General features: G+C 55.0%; 3 protein-coding genes across 3 annotated transcripts; 2 read left to right on the top strand and 1 right to left on the bottom strand.

Moving 5' to 3' along the window:
- Positions 1 to 4,541: 4,541 nt before the first annotated feature.
- CTAM01_08855 (uncharacterized protein) lies at positions 4,542 to 5,084 on the top strand (the record flags this gene model as incomplete). Its single annotated transcript, XM_060524875.1, has 1 exon — positions 4,542 to 5,084. The coding sequence occupies one exon, from the start codon at positions 4,542 to 4,544 to the stop codon at positions 5,082 to 5,084; it is 543 nt and encodes a 180-aa protein (XP_060380566.1).
- Positions 5,085 to 7,390: 2,306 nt separating this feature from the next.
- Positions 7,391 to 9,344, top strand: CTAM01_08856 (uncharacterized protein; the record flags this gene model as incomplete). The annotated part of the gene is made up of 3 exons (XM_060524876.1): positions 7,391 to 7,545; positions 7,653 to 8,432; positions 8,516 to 9,344. 3 exons carry the CDS (start codon positions 7,391 to 7,393, stop codon positions 9,342 to 9,344), a joined length of 1,764 nt encoding a protein of 587 aa, XP_060380567.1.
- A 571-nt stretch (positions 9,345 to 9,915) lies between these two features.
- CTAM01_08857 (WSC domain-containing protein) lies at positions 9,916 to 13,590 on the bottom strand (the record flags this gene model as incomplete). Its single annotated transcript, XM_060524877.1, has 2 exons — positions 9,916 to 12,230; positions 12,282 to 13,590. The coding sequence occupies 2 exons, from the start codon at positions 13,588 to 13,590 to the stop codon at positions 9,916 to 9,918; spliced, it is 3,624 nt and encodes a 1,207-aa protein (XP_060380568.1).
- Between the last annotated feature and the right edge of the window lie 218 nt (positions 13,591 to 13,808).

The raw sequence follows: 13,808 nt of genomic DNA on the forward strand, positions 1-13,808 counted from the left end.
GGATGGAGGATTCGATACGCCTGAGACCCCCGTTCCTCGTAAGGCTCGATGGCGTTCAGTTTCAGCACTGCGGTTTCACAAAACGTTGCTGCAGAGAACTAGATCCGTAGATCCGATCTAGAGAGTCATCATTGTCAACTCGACGGGCTGAACTTTGTGGGATGAGCGATTTAGTCGGGGACACCTATCGGCGTGCTGCCGAGTCTGAGCCCAACCCAGCACTCCATTCCACTCCGACATCTCCACGAATACAATTACCAACATGTTATGAAATCAAAATTAGACGAAGGCGAGCATGGCAGGCAAGACCTCGAGCTAGGTATAACCAGTTGCCTCTGAAGTGCTACTTTCACCGGTTACGAGCGACGGAGTAATTACTTGGATCTTTGATTTGGGCTGCGTACACCAAAAAAAGCCACGGTCACCGAGCAAGGCGTTCTACGGCCGGAACAAACTTTTGCGAGATATTCTTTTTTGTGATTTTCATTTAATGATACATGGGCACAGGAGCGCGAGCTCCTATTGTTATCTTTCAGGAATACCCCCGAGCTAGGATAAAAATATGAAATTTGGTGTTGATGAGCCATTCGTGGCTTCATCGTTGATAAAAAAAATAAAGATTTCCAACATGCTTCGCACATTGTGATGACTGAGGTTTTGTGAGTGAGTGGCATCCTGTGTGCGGCTCTTTGCTACCTCAAGGAAGGGAGTCGGAGAATAGGTACTGACACGTCCGCGGGGGAATATTCGGAGCCAGCGGGATGGCACGGGTATCCTGGCCGTTTGTTGCACCAGTGTTTTCCCTTGGTGAACGTTTCGACTATGTTGGATTTTATGGTGCTTCGTAGGCTGGGCGCCGCGGCTGGGTCCTGTACGGAACGGTAGCACCCGCTTCTCCCGTCCCCCCCCTCATCACGGTTTTGTGAAAAAAAGGCTTTGTAATGGGTGATAGTTTCATCGTTTGTTGGTTATCTGGTCTTGGTGGCTATTTGCTTCGGGTACGGTACCTAGGCTATAGGCTGTGTGTAACATGATGAGAGGTAGGGAGTCTCCGAGCTAAACGACTGTGGAACCTCAATGTGTAAGTTCTAGTGATATGCTTTTCTTACAAGCATATATGACTGAGTAGGACCGGATCTAGAGCACGAATAGTTGAGCCTCAGATCTTCGATTCCAAGTGGGCGGCAAGCATGGTCACGATGGGATATGCTACCTCGATTATACTAGCCTCCCTCAGCCTTCTAGATAAGCAAACCCAAGCGAATGGTAAATGATTTTTCCTAAGCTGACTCTTCTACGTTAAATCTGCCTAGTCTTGGCTATCTGCTCTTGGCTATCTACTCTTGGCTGTCTACTCTTACATCTCTATCTTATTCTGCATGCAGGCTACCTCAAGCCAGGTCAAGAGCTTCCCATCGTTGGTTAGGTCGCCTGGCCTGGGGCATCACAAGTCGTGGCAAGCTCCTTGAACGTTTTCCTCTTTGTGCAAGCTTCGCTACTCTAATTTTATCCCTGTTGTACGTGTTTCTTTGGAACTATGCGTACCGTGTTCTGATGAACGCAGACAGGCCACCTGAAGAGCCGGCGTCTGGGCGACCCACTTTCGCCGGCACTCGGATCCGGAAACAATGAACGGCTCCGAACGGAGAAGCATTCGCCGGCAGACTAGAAAAGAAGTCCCGCACCTCAGCCTCGCTTTTCCCACTGCTATTTGAAGATAGGGTAAGTGATTCTCTGGAGCAGGTTAACTGTGCCTCTTGTGGATGAGTTAAAAATGCAGTGCATGATGCAACGCCCAACAAGTCAACTGCAGTTTTCAAGCCGACCCCCTTCCCCCCACCTCCCACCTCTCTACTCATCTCCTCTCCTTGCCCAACAAGTGAGCAGAGGCCAGCACTCCAGCATTCCAAAAACCCTCTAAATTAGTTGAGAATGCAGTTCCAGACTTGATCTAAGACTGCATCGAAGATGTGAGTGCTGCGTGCAAATGGAGTGTAAAAACCACCAGCCTGCACCAGCGTCCAAGCCCTCACAACTGGTGGACAAAAACGAGGTCGGAGTCGCAGCATGCCAAGCGTCCATAGCGACGCGCATCCAGCGTAACTCGCTTTGTTTGAAGAATTCGAACTACATTACCATCATCTGGAAAGTCCAGAGAAGATGGCCAACTTTGGAGAGGATTCGCCGCTAACGTTTGTCTTCAGCCTATTCGAGAAGGGTGGTGAAGACCCTCCGCGTGAGTTAAGAATGCAGTGAACTACACCGCCTATTCACTTTTCACGCAGAAAGGAGCCGAGTAAGCATCCCCTTCGAGATCTCTTTGGGCGGGTTAAAGATGCAGTGAATGTGAGTGTGATGCAGCTGGGCTGAGTTGGCAACGCCATCACGATTGCCTTGGACGCCTTTTTTCGGTAATGACGGAGGGGCTGTGGTACGCGGATGACTTCGGCGGACGTGTTCAATCGCTCAGATATGGTCGCGCCAAGGCTGAAGATTCGCTCGTGCAAACCTTTGGTTCACTTTGTCAGTTTCTTAGCCCCGGTACCCGAATCATCACCAGTTTGACATCACGCTAGGCTCTGTGGCTGCCAGTCTTTGCTTTACTCCCGTGGCAGGCAGCTGAGTTCCAAGACCCTCTGCTCTTCCAGCTTCCATTACTGTTGCATCAAGCTTGCTATCCGATTCTACTGACTGCGGTGATGTGGTTTGCCAGAGCTTTTCGATGTGTGCTAATCTTCTACGATCTTACTTGAGCAGTGAGCCCGACGGTAGACGTCAGGCGGTGCCAAAGACCCACTTCCACCGGCGACCGGCTCCGGTCGTCGTGTAACGGAGCGGGAGGCCTCTGCTGACAACTCGGGGGCAGAAAACCTGGGCCCCATCTACAGTGACCGACTCGCCTCCTTTCTCCGACGACACGGAACAACAAATCTCCTTTTCGTGAGCTATAAATGCAGTGCCATGAAGAGGATGGAGTGGCTGGCCCGTCACACGCCCTTTGCGTGAGTTAAGAATGCAGTGCAGGAAAGGAACTGAAAATAAGTTCTGACAATCAGAATCAATTTGCCAATGCCCAAGTGTCTAGTAATGTCTGACTCGCGATGATGAGGTTCAATCGCCGAATTAAGCCCTTCAAATAAACAACATTCAGAGGCGAATCCTCTCTAGTTCACCACTGTGCAGCATCTGCTCGTGCCAAAAAGCCCTCAAATCATCGTTTCAAGGGGGGCCATCACTACGGGTACTCTCACCATCGCTGCTGACTCTTGCCCCCCCCCCTCGTCTAGGTACCTTAGCATGTGGAAGACCCTTCGGGTGAGTTAAAATCGCAGTGAAGTGAAAAGATGGTGTTGCGAGCCACAATCTGCACCGCCGGTTTTTGCCTTGCAGCCAGCTGAACTCTCAAGGCTCACATTTCTCCTACCTCTGCACGTCTGCTCCCAAACAAGGTCTCAGATGACGACTCCTCCCTCGTATCGCAAACCCCTCTAATTGGTCACCCAATAAACTCGACAAACCCCGTCGCGAAGCCCGGGCGACCTCGGTGCACGCGGGGTACCGCACCGGCTCCCTTCCGGGAGCTCCGCTGAGGACCGATGGGATAGTTATCGAACCAAGAGAGTTCCCGATGGTGGCACAGATGGTGGCACAGCACCACCAGCATCCACCCAACAGGCCTCCCGACTTCCGAGTCCCTTGGATGCAACCATCTAATTGTTAGTGCCTCTCTTACCTCCCCGATTGCCGGTTGCCGGGCAGCGGCCAGTCCCCGTGGCTGCGGCCGATCCGACGCCAATGGTAGCCCAGCATATCAAACTCCCATTTAGTAAACTACTGCACGTCGGACGGATGTAACGACGTGGGCTGGCAAGCTTCCGTAGCTTGGGGAGCCTCCAATCAACGGCCCAACGCGATGTTTCCTTCTCCCTTTTTTCCCTTACGTTTTTTACCCATTCTCCACACAAAGGAGGCTCCTCCTAGGACTCAAACCACGCCATTGTGGGCCATTACGGGGAGGATCGACTCTTGCTAGACAACGGGGCCAGTCTCCCAATCAACGGCCCAAATATTAATAGGATCGACCGCGGGGAAGAAAGAGAGAGAGAGAGCATGGTGGATGCGCAACTAAACCTGCATTGCAGGCTTGCAGGCTTGCGGCTGGAGCACTGCCGGGATGCGCAGAAAGGCTTTCAGCTTTTTCGTTTGTTGTCACACGTCAGACTGGAGCCACCGCGCCCATCAGGATCCAGAGCAGGGAAACAATACACGACGAAAAGCAGGGAAAAGAAGAAAGAAAAGGGATGGGATTTCCTTGGACTCGCTAAAGACTCGGCAGAAAGAACAAAATCCATATTTACTTACCTCCCCGTCCCCCTTTATGTCCAGCTCCAGTGATTCTGCTCCTTTCTTTCTATTCTCATTCCGCAGCCGCCATCACCAGTGACTGAAGCTTAAAAAAACGAACATCACGACACCTCAACTCCTAATACCAAATCACAACCACACCCACACACCAAACCACCCCAAACAAAACCGCAAACATGTCTTCCACAGCAGTATCAACAGGCACAGCCGCCACCCCCTCCGCAACCTCGACCTGCACCGCAAGCCTCTACGACACCCCCGAACACGACCGCGTCTGCGCGATGCCCTACGGCGGCAACCACACAGACATCATGTCCGCCTGCTGCAACGACGCAGACGTGGTCGCCTACTACGACAACTGCGGCCTCTACTGCCTCGCCCTCGACCAGTCCGTCAAAGACCTCCAGGACTGCCTCTTCGAGCAGGGCGCGGGCTACACCGAGGTCTTCTGCCGCGACAACGGCAACGTGAACGCCTCCGCCACGGCGACGGGCAACGTCGACCCGCCCGCTTCGGCGCAGGCGAGCGTCGTTGCGTCGGGCGGTTCCGGGTCGGGAAGCGGTTCTGCTTCGGCGAGCGGGAGCGGGAGCAGCTCGAGTTCTACTTCGTCGGCGAATGCGGCGGCGGGGGTGCATGTCCCTGCTGGGGTGAACACGCTTGGACTTACAATTGGCGCTTTGCTTCTTTCTGCTGCGACGTTCGGCGCTCTTCAGATCTAAGAAGAAGATGAGTTATCCGAGAAGGAATCAAAGCTTGAAAATTGGGGCGATGGAAATGAACATGGCTGGGCTATGGAGGGCCCGGATATGAAGTGACAAACGGCCGATCAACATAATGAGATCACATCACAACAGTACGATATTATTCGGTAAATACGGCCGAAGGCAGCTAGCTACCAAGTCCAGCATAATAGCAGCAGAGTACGGAGAAGAGCACGCGATATCCCGTCTGCGTTCACAGGAGGAAATTGTATTTAGCATGTTGTTTCAATCAAGTTAGTACCGAAACTTTTGGAAAACAAAGCCGCCTGCGGCGTTCACCATTCCGTGGAGCACTTGAAATCATTGTAAGCTGATGAGTGTTCCTCGCGAATTCCCACCCGAGGCTCACAGCCCTGAGAGGCGCCCAAAGTGACCTGCTGTCGCATAAGCGGCACCTACCTTTTGCACATAGTAATCACCTTGGGAAATGCACCATCTCACAACCTGCGCGAACCTGCTAGCGCCCGTCTTTCCTCTGGGATTGGATAGTGATTAGGCCTATTGGCCGGTCCTCCATTCCAGTCTAGCCAAAGCAAGGTACGATGCAAGGACTTCACTGCAATTCAAACTCACTCAAAGTGTCTACGATGTGCTCACCTGAGATGGGAGGCAGGGAGCAAGAGTCGGCGGCGGCGGCGAGAGTGGTGACTGCTCCCAACTTACTAGAAGGAAGCGGAGGAACGTTTGGCACGGGCAATGATCGGAAGGAGCAGATTCAACTGCGAATATGTCGCCTCATGGGCTGATTTGTTTTGTGATTGAACCTCACTATCGCAAGCCAGCACTGCTACACCGTGAACTTGGCCGCCGATCCGCATCTCCGCTCTTCCGGCATTTATGTCGCTCAGCCTCTATATCCTGCAGCGTAAGCAACGCTATGGGAGCATACGAGTTCACTGCATTGATGATTACGGCGGAGAGCCTGGGAGTGCTGAGGTAGGTGACTCAGCTTTGCTGGGTGAGTTTCACCCATATGGGCGGTCCATCAAACGCCTTCTTTCGCTCATGACGAGGAGATATTCGTCTTCGTGGCGTTCATGAAGGACGCGCTGCACTTGAAGGCTGCAAATGGGTCCAAGTTGTTTTGCCCCGACGAGCCAGCGAATGCCTCCCGCTCGGTAAATCCGGACCACCGTGACCGCCGGCTGCCGTTAGAAAGTGGGCCCCGGACCGTCCCCCCGCACCCCCGAGACTGAATGGCTCGCTGCTCACCTTGTTCGTTCGACGCATGCATTCATTCTTCTAGGAGGAAGTAAATCAACGCTCCCAGTGATTTTGCTTCATTCATGAAGAAGGTAGGCGCACTTATCACACCAAAGAACGCCATGACCAGTGGAACCAGTCAACCAGGTAGATGCCACAGTACTAGGACTTAGAGGAGATAGAGGGACCTTTGGTTAATGGTATGAACCATACTGCCTGACGTTCTGTAAATAGACATATCCGGGAATTTATTCTGTCGTAACATACACGGTGGAGAACTTGGAAGAAAGCGTGAGAAGGTGCGAGGCTAGATTGCGGGTAGTGAGACTATCGATAATGTAGTAGCAAGGCCGTAGAGAGACTTTACCCAATACCAGAGAATGAAACCCCTGCTGGACTGGCAATGGCCTTGGATGATCCTGAAGCTTAAAAGAATCGTCATGCACCACTAACCACAAACTCGGATCCAGACGTCTCCAGACAGAAATGTTGCGTCAAAGATGCATTACCCTCGGCTACCATACACCCTCGGCTAGGACATGATGCCAGGCCCACATGAGCCCCAAGAGATGGCAGTTTGCCGCTGGCCCTTCCCTATTGCGGGAGAATGCTAAATGATACGGATGACGACGGTCTACGGGCCCAGCACTCTGGTAACCATTGTGCGAGGGCGTCGGGGAAAAGCAATGACCCCCCTTGCGGGGAAACAATCTGGGGAAATCGCAGCGCACCCCAGAGAATCCCCACATTCTCCGCATTTTGAACAGCATCTAAGCATCTTTCTCGAGCTTCTTTCATCTCTACCCCATGTCGGCAGTTCATCTGATCTCGACTTCTGCTGAACATTCTTCCTGCCATCCTTGCCATGCCCATGTTTTCCCCCTCCGCGATCTCCAGCTTGGCTCCAGCCGGGCTGCCGGGCAGCCGGGCCTCTGCCGGCCATTTGGCTATAAAGATCCCATTGTGTCCTCCCGCCAAGACCTGATCTAAAGCTGAATCTCGGGCACGGCATTGCATCTCGAGAGGAAAGGCGAAACACCAAGCTCAATCAAACTTCCGTCATGCAGTTTGTCTTGACTGCCAGCGCGGCCGCGCTGCTGCTCGCGGCCTCGCCCGCTCTTGGTGCCGGCGTTCCACCGAGCGGTAATGCCACCAACCCTGTCATCAACCTTGGCTCGGCTGGTTCTTACCTAGGCGTGGTTCAGAACAACGGAACGTATGTCGAAACTCTAACTCTAACCTTGCACCCTTGTCCTTCCTTGTCTTTGATCCTCCCGAGACGAACTACATAGCTGACTCTGAATTTCTTGGATTCGCGAAAAGTGTCGCCTCCTGGAAGGGAATCCCGTACGCCAAGCCCCCCGTCGGCTCGCTCCGCTTCATGCCCCCCAAGGCCCTCGGGGCTCGCGGCTCAGACGTAATCGACGTGACAGACAACGCCCTACGGTGCGTCCAATTCGCCGGCGCGCCGTACGGGGTCATCAACAGCAACATCGTCGGTCCGCGCTCCGGCCCCGGCCAAGAAGACTGCCTCAAGCTGTGGATCTGGAAGCCCGCCAAGGCCAAAGCCGGCGACAAGCTCCCCGTCATGTTCTACATCCACGGCGGCGGCCTGCAGTACAGCGCGGCGCCCAACAACGACTTCAGCGACTGGGTCGGCCAGAGCCAGGACTTCGTCGCCGTCAACGTCGGCTACCGCCTGGGGGCTCTCGGCTTCATGGCCCACCCCGACCTGCCCTCGGCCAACGCCGGTCTGCTCGACCAGCGCCAGGCCCTCCGGTGGGTCAAGCAGAACATTGCGGCCTTTGGCGGCGACCCCGGCGATGTGACCGTCATGGGCCAGTCCGGCGGTGGCTACGCCGTCGTCTCGCAGATGGTGCTATACGACGGTGACAACCAGGGTCTGTTCTCCAAGGCTGTGCCCCGTTCCGTGCAGAGGTCTCCCAGCTTCCGCGTCGACGAGCTCGCGGACCGCAACGCCGAGTACTTTAAGCTGCTGAACTGCACGGGCGGACAGTCTCAGTTGGACTGCTTCCAAGGCGCCTCTGTTCCTGCACTGGTGAACGCCTACAACGCCTTGCTCAAATACAAGGCTTCTTCAGGGTATGAGACCACCACCTTGAAACTCCGATATGCTGGCAAAAGAAAACAAGTCCCTCTGCTAACGTAATTCTCGGACCTGCCAGCGAATTCAACAACCTCACCTTTGGCAGCTCAGGCGCCTTCCTGCCCATGATCGACGGCGTCACCCTAACCGACTCAGTCTCACGGCTCTTCAAAAAGGGCAAAGTCGCAAAGGTCAAGACAGTCGTGGGCTTCGTCAACGACGAGGGCGCCAACACGGCGCCCCGCAACACGAGCGCCCTCGACGCGACCACAAACGGGATCTGGAACCTGACCGACAGCCAGGTCAAGCAGGCCGCCAGCTACTACCCCAACAACTCCACCTTTGGCTACGCCAGCCCAGACAACTTCTTCCTGACCCTCTTCAAGTCGTACATCATGGCCCTCAGCCCGTTCGGGGAGCAAGGCATCACCGGCTCCGAGCGTCTCGTGGGACGATACATGTCCAAAGCCGTCGGCGAGAACAAGGTCTGGGCGTTCCGCTTCAACGCCCCCGGCGTCGGCACAAACTACTCCAACACCAACCCGTACCCGCTCAACTACGTCGCCCACTCCGCCGACAACAGCTACCTCCAGAACGCCACGGCCGTCATGACGCCCTTTGAAAAGAGCCTCGCGCTCGAGTGGCGCGCCTACATCGGTAGCTTCATCCGCCGCGGCGACCCGAACAAGGAGAAGCTCGCCACCTCGCCCACGTGGCACAGCTACGGCGCCCTGGGAGCAGGGGAGTCTGTCGAGTCCCCCGTGAGATTGGTCCCGCAGTTCGCGTACCAGAGTAACGCGAACGCGAGCTTGCCCACGAGCACGCAGCTCGAGGTGTCGCAAAAGGCTCAGCTCGAGAGGGTGGATTGGTGGTTGACGGATGCCATTTTGGATGCGACTCGCGTGTGAACAAGGAGGGAAGTATTTAGTGCAGCCGTATTCAAATCCTGTCTCTGCCTGTTCCATCCAATGTGCTTAGACAATAGATAATTCCCTCAGTCTCGAGGTGTGAGGCGTCAATGCCTTCTATCACGAGCCCAAGGTCTACATATAGTTAATGTTGAATGACTAGTACTTAGCTATCTCATATTCTCACCATTCTGTAGTATGTTCAACAGGTATGGAAATCTTAGGATGATCCAATTCAGCAAGCCAACCGCACACCACGGGAACGATAGCTCGGAGGAGCATTGAGGAAGCGGACCGGAGGTGGGTGTATTCTCAAGTTCTAGACCTCGCAGTCTCATCTGATTTATTACAAAGTGGACAAGCTTGAAAATCAATCAAACAGTAATCTTCAAAATGGAACGTTCGAAGTCATGTTTCATTACATTATCTGAGGCCAGGCAATATTCATACATCAAAGCCCGCCTCTTACCAAAAACTTCCAGTAGCCGTAAGTGCAGAAACGAGAACCCAGCATCCGTGATCATAATTCATACATGATGATAACGTCTTGATAAAATGAACTCCTTTCCTTCTAAACTTGAGCCTTCGCCAAGCAATCGCCATCATTCCCATCTTCTCCAACGCAGACAATACCGTCAAACTTCGCGGCCGCTCGCCGCCCGATGATACTGCTGCGCTTCATGTTCCGGCTTGGCACCTCCTTCTTTTCGTCACCATAGCGGCTGAGTCCTTCCATAGGGTTGATAGGACCCGGACCCATCATCGGCGAACCTCCCGCGCTGTTATCGGGAACCGCAGAGTTGGCGGGAAGCGCGAGTCCATTGCTGTCAGACGACCCAGAGTTCCTTGCTCCCAGACTGCTGCCGTATGCACCATCAGGGGGGGCCTTGGGCAGCGCATTGATGATGCTCTGGATGAGAGAAGCAATGTCGATCTGAGGCTGTGGTGCAGGGTTTGGAGATGCAGGAGGAGTGCTGCTGTCTTGAGGATTTCCTGCCGGGGGTGGTGGACGCTGACCTTGACCTGGTGTCTGAGGAGTTAATGCAGGCGGTACGGCAGGAGGTGCCGCAGGAGGTGCCGCAGGAGGTCTCGGAGCAGGATTCTGAGGTGCAGAAGGTGGGTTGCCGGCACCTCCATTGTTTCCGGTGCCGGATCCACTATTGCCGTTGCCATTACCATTACCGTTGCCACCGCCGGCGCCATTGGCAACGTCGTCATCGGACGGCAAGCTCAAAGCCCGGCCGCTTCTACTGTAAACGGTAACAGCCCAGTCACCTCCACAAATGTCGGCTGACTTGCCATCGCAGACTTCGTTGCACTGCTCTTCCGGGATGCGTACGGCCAGCTGGAACGCAGTGCCACACCAACACTCCTTGCCGTACTCCGTGCCAGCGAGCTGGAAACCCATCGAGCCACAATGTGCAATGCACTTCTCATTGGACATGCTCCCTGTGAAATAGATGGATGGGTCGCCATCGAGCGTTCGAACGGCAGAGTCCTTGAAACATCCAAGATACTCCCAGCCAGTAACCTCAGGAGCGGATTTAGGTTCACGGTTATCCGGAGATCCATTGCCAGACTCTGCGCCTGCGTTGCCAGATCCTGCACCTGCGTTGCTGCCGGGTCCTGGAATTGAAGGGTCGGTGTTGCTAGGGGCTCCGTTGCCGCTTGGTGCACCTGAGCCTGAGCCGTTACCAGATCCATTGTTTGAGTTACCGTTGGCAGGGTTCGCAGGGTAACTACCGTACCCAGCTGGAGGATTTCCGTTAGGTGCCGGGGAGACGGGACTGGGAGGTTGGTTAGCTGGAGGGTTTGGATTGGACGGAGGGGGAGCAGGAGATGCAGCCGGTGGTTCGGGGATGTTGGCAGGACCACTGTTTCCAGAACCATCTCCAGAGCCACCGTCAGAACCAGATGGATCCGTGGGTTGGCCACCGGTGGTTGTGCAAGGCGTTGATGCGGAGTTGCCAGGATTGCCGTTGCCTGCGTCCCCGTTGCCGCTGCCGTTGCCGTTGCCGCTACTGTTGCTATTACCATTTCCATTGCCGCTGCCAAAGTCGTCCGGGCTGGAATTGGGGGCCGAGCCGGCACCATTTCCTGGAGGGCGGGTGTACTGACCATTGCTCGCCGTCGTGCAAGGCGTAGATGTAGCTGGAGAGCCGCCATTGCCAGCGCCAGGGTCGTCGTTGCCAGGCGCTCCATTGCCGTTGCCGTTGCCGTTGCCCCCGTTGCCCCCGTTGCCATTACCACTGTTGCCAGAACCGTTGGTGTTTCCACCGTCTCCGGTACCACCATTACCGACTCCAGTAGGTTGGGGAGCGACAAAAGCTGTCACAGTCTTGATCACAACGACGGGAGGATCGTTTGCGGCAGCGGGTGCCATGTTGTTGCTGTCGGGAGCACAGTACCAGCCACCTTTGCAGTGGTAACAAGGCCATCCCATTCCGCAGGGCGCTGGCAGCATTGGAGTTTCCTCTGGGGGACAAAACCATCCATTGAGACACTCTGAACAAGAGTAGCCTCGACCAGGGCAAGGACATGAGCCGGAAGGAGGCTTTGCTGGGGAAGCCGGGCATGCAGGGCATTGGACAACGGCAGGGCAATCGGAAATGGGGATGACTGGTGTGCCTGGTGGTATGTTGTTTCCAGAGGAAGGATCTTGTCCCTCGTCAACTCCAAAGACCGAGCCGCCTGCCTGAGACGTCGGAGAAGGGCTCTGTCCGTTTCCGCTGTTGGCTGGCACGCCGTTGGGATTGGAGACAGCTGTTCCGGCAGCGACAGTCAACGTTGTTAGGGGGCTGGCTGCGGGAGCTGATGCCGATGGCGAATCTCCTGCACCGCTACTTGCCTGGTTGGGGGCTTGAGTGGCAGCAGGTGAAGGGTTGGCTAGGGGAGTAAGTCAGTACACTGTGCAAATCGAGATAGACTGTCTCTTACCTGGCTTGGGATCCACCGGACTCGAAGATTGCACAGGTGATTGAGGCTGGCCTGCTGGAGCAGTATTCTGTGATTGACCATTGTTGCCAGGACCTCCAGCTCCAGCTTGCGTCGTAGGATTGCTGGAAGGAGGAGTAGCGTTTGCGCCACCAGCCGGAGACGATGCTGTTGGAGGCGGCTGCGAAGGTCCAGCTGTCGGAGTTGCTGCAGGAGTGGAAAGGCCAGGTTGAGAAGATACAGGAGGCTTTGCTGGGACGACTGCAGAATTCGAAGCTGGGGCGTTAGACAAAGGCGCCGCCGACGTGGCGGGAGGAGAAGACTGCCTAGGGCAAGGAACAGCAATGAAAGTAGGAATTCCGCTCTCATATAGAACTCCAGTACAAAGATTCCCGTCGGTAGGCAAGTCTTCAGGGAGCTGAGGAGCTGTCGTTGGAAGCGGCATAATGACTGAAGCTGACTGCAGGACACTTGCAACTAAAGACGAAAGGCCCGGGACGACTGCGGTGGCACCGACGATGTCAGATACCGGAATCAGTGAGGGAAGGTTGTTAACAGCTGAGGGAATATGGCCGACAATGGAGGATACAACGCTGACAAGCACTTCCGGAATGTTGGTGATGATGGAGGCGCCGTTGCCAATAGCCGCAGTGACCTCAGAAACCGGGATGCCGCCAACGACTTGTGTCGGAAGAGGCACGGGCAGTCCAGACCCGGCAGGCAGAGGTAGAGCGGAGCCACCAACACCGACGATGCTGTTGACTGCACTCTGAATCGGAGGCAGGAGTCCACCATTGGATCCTTCGACATTCGGGATGGCTGTTGGGATGACGGGGCCGCCGCCAGGCTGGAGTATGGACACAACCGGCGCGGGTGCAACATTGGTGACAACCGGTACGACATTTCCAGGGTTGAGGATGGATGGAACCGGAGTCACCACTGCCGCAAGTGCTGAAGTCAAAGAAGCGAGCAGGCTGGAAATGACATGGCCAACTTGAGGAATGATACCGCCAAGAGGACCTTGCTGTTGTTGGTTGTTAGGGGTGGGTGGTGCAGCCGCAGGGAGAGGAGTAGTGATGGCGGGTTGAGCAGGATTCGCAATGGTGGTAGTTTGACCACCGCCAAAGATCCATGGAAGGAATTGCCTGGCCTGGACGATGTTGTCCCTCCGAGAGAGGGTGGACTCTTCCTGGGATGGTCGAACAGCCTGGGTCACGGCAAAGGCAGTGAAGAGGGCCAAGATGACGAGAGCGATGCCGGCTGCTGTCTGGCTTTGGCGTTGTGAGGGCATCGAGGGCCCAGGGAGCCGCATGATGATGGTGTTTTGTTGCTGAAAACGCCCGAGAATAGAATGAGGGGAATGACGAGACTGTGTTGCATGGACAGCACTGCCCGAGGAAATGAAGGTTCCAAAACTTGGGTTCCAAGAAAACGAGCCAAAATTGAAGCGAGGGTGTGATGTGTTGGAGAGAATGAAATCAAAACGAGGTGGATGGAAGAGAAGAAGAGGTTGAAGTTGGGATGGGATGG

This window comes from Colletotrichum tamarilloi (genome assembly GCF_030869305.1).
Source record: "Colletotrichum tamarilloi strain Tom-12 chromosome Unknown Scaffold_32.1, whole genome shotgun sequence".
NCBI classification, from domain to species: Eukaryota; Fungi; Ascomycota; class Sordariomycetes; order Glomerellales; family Glomerellaceae; genus Colletotrichum; species Colletotrichum tamarilloi.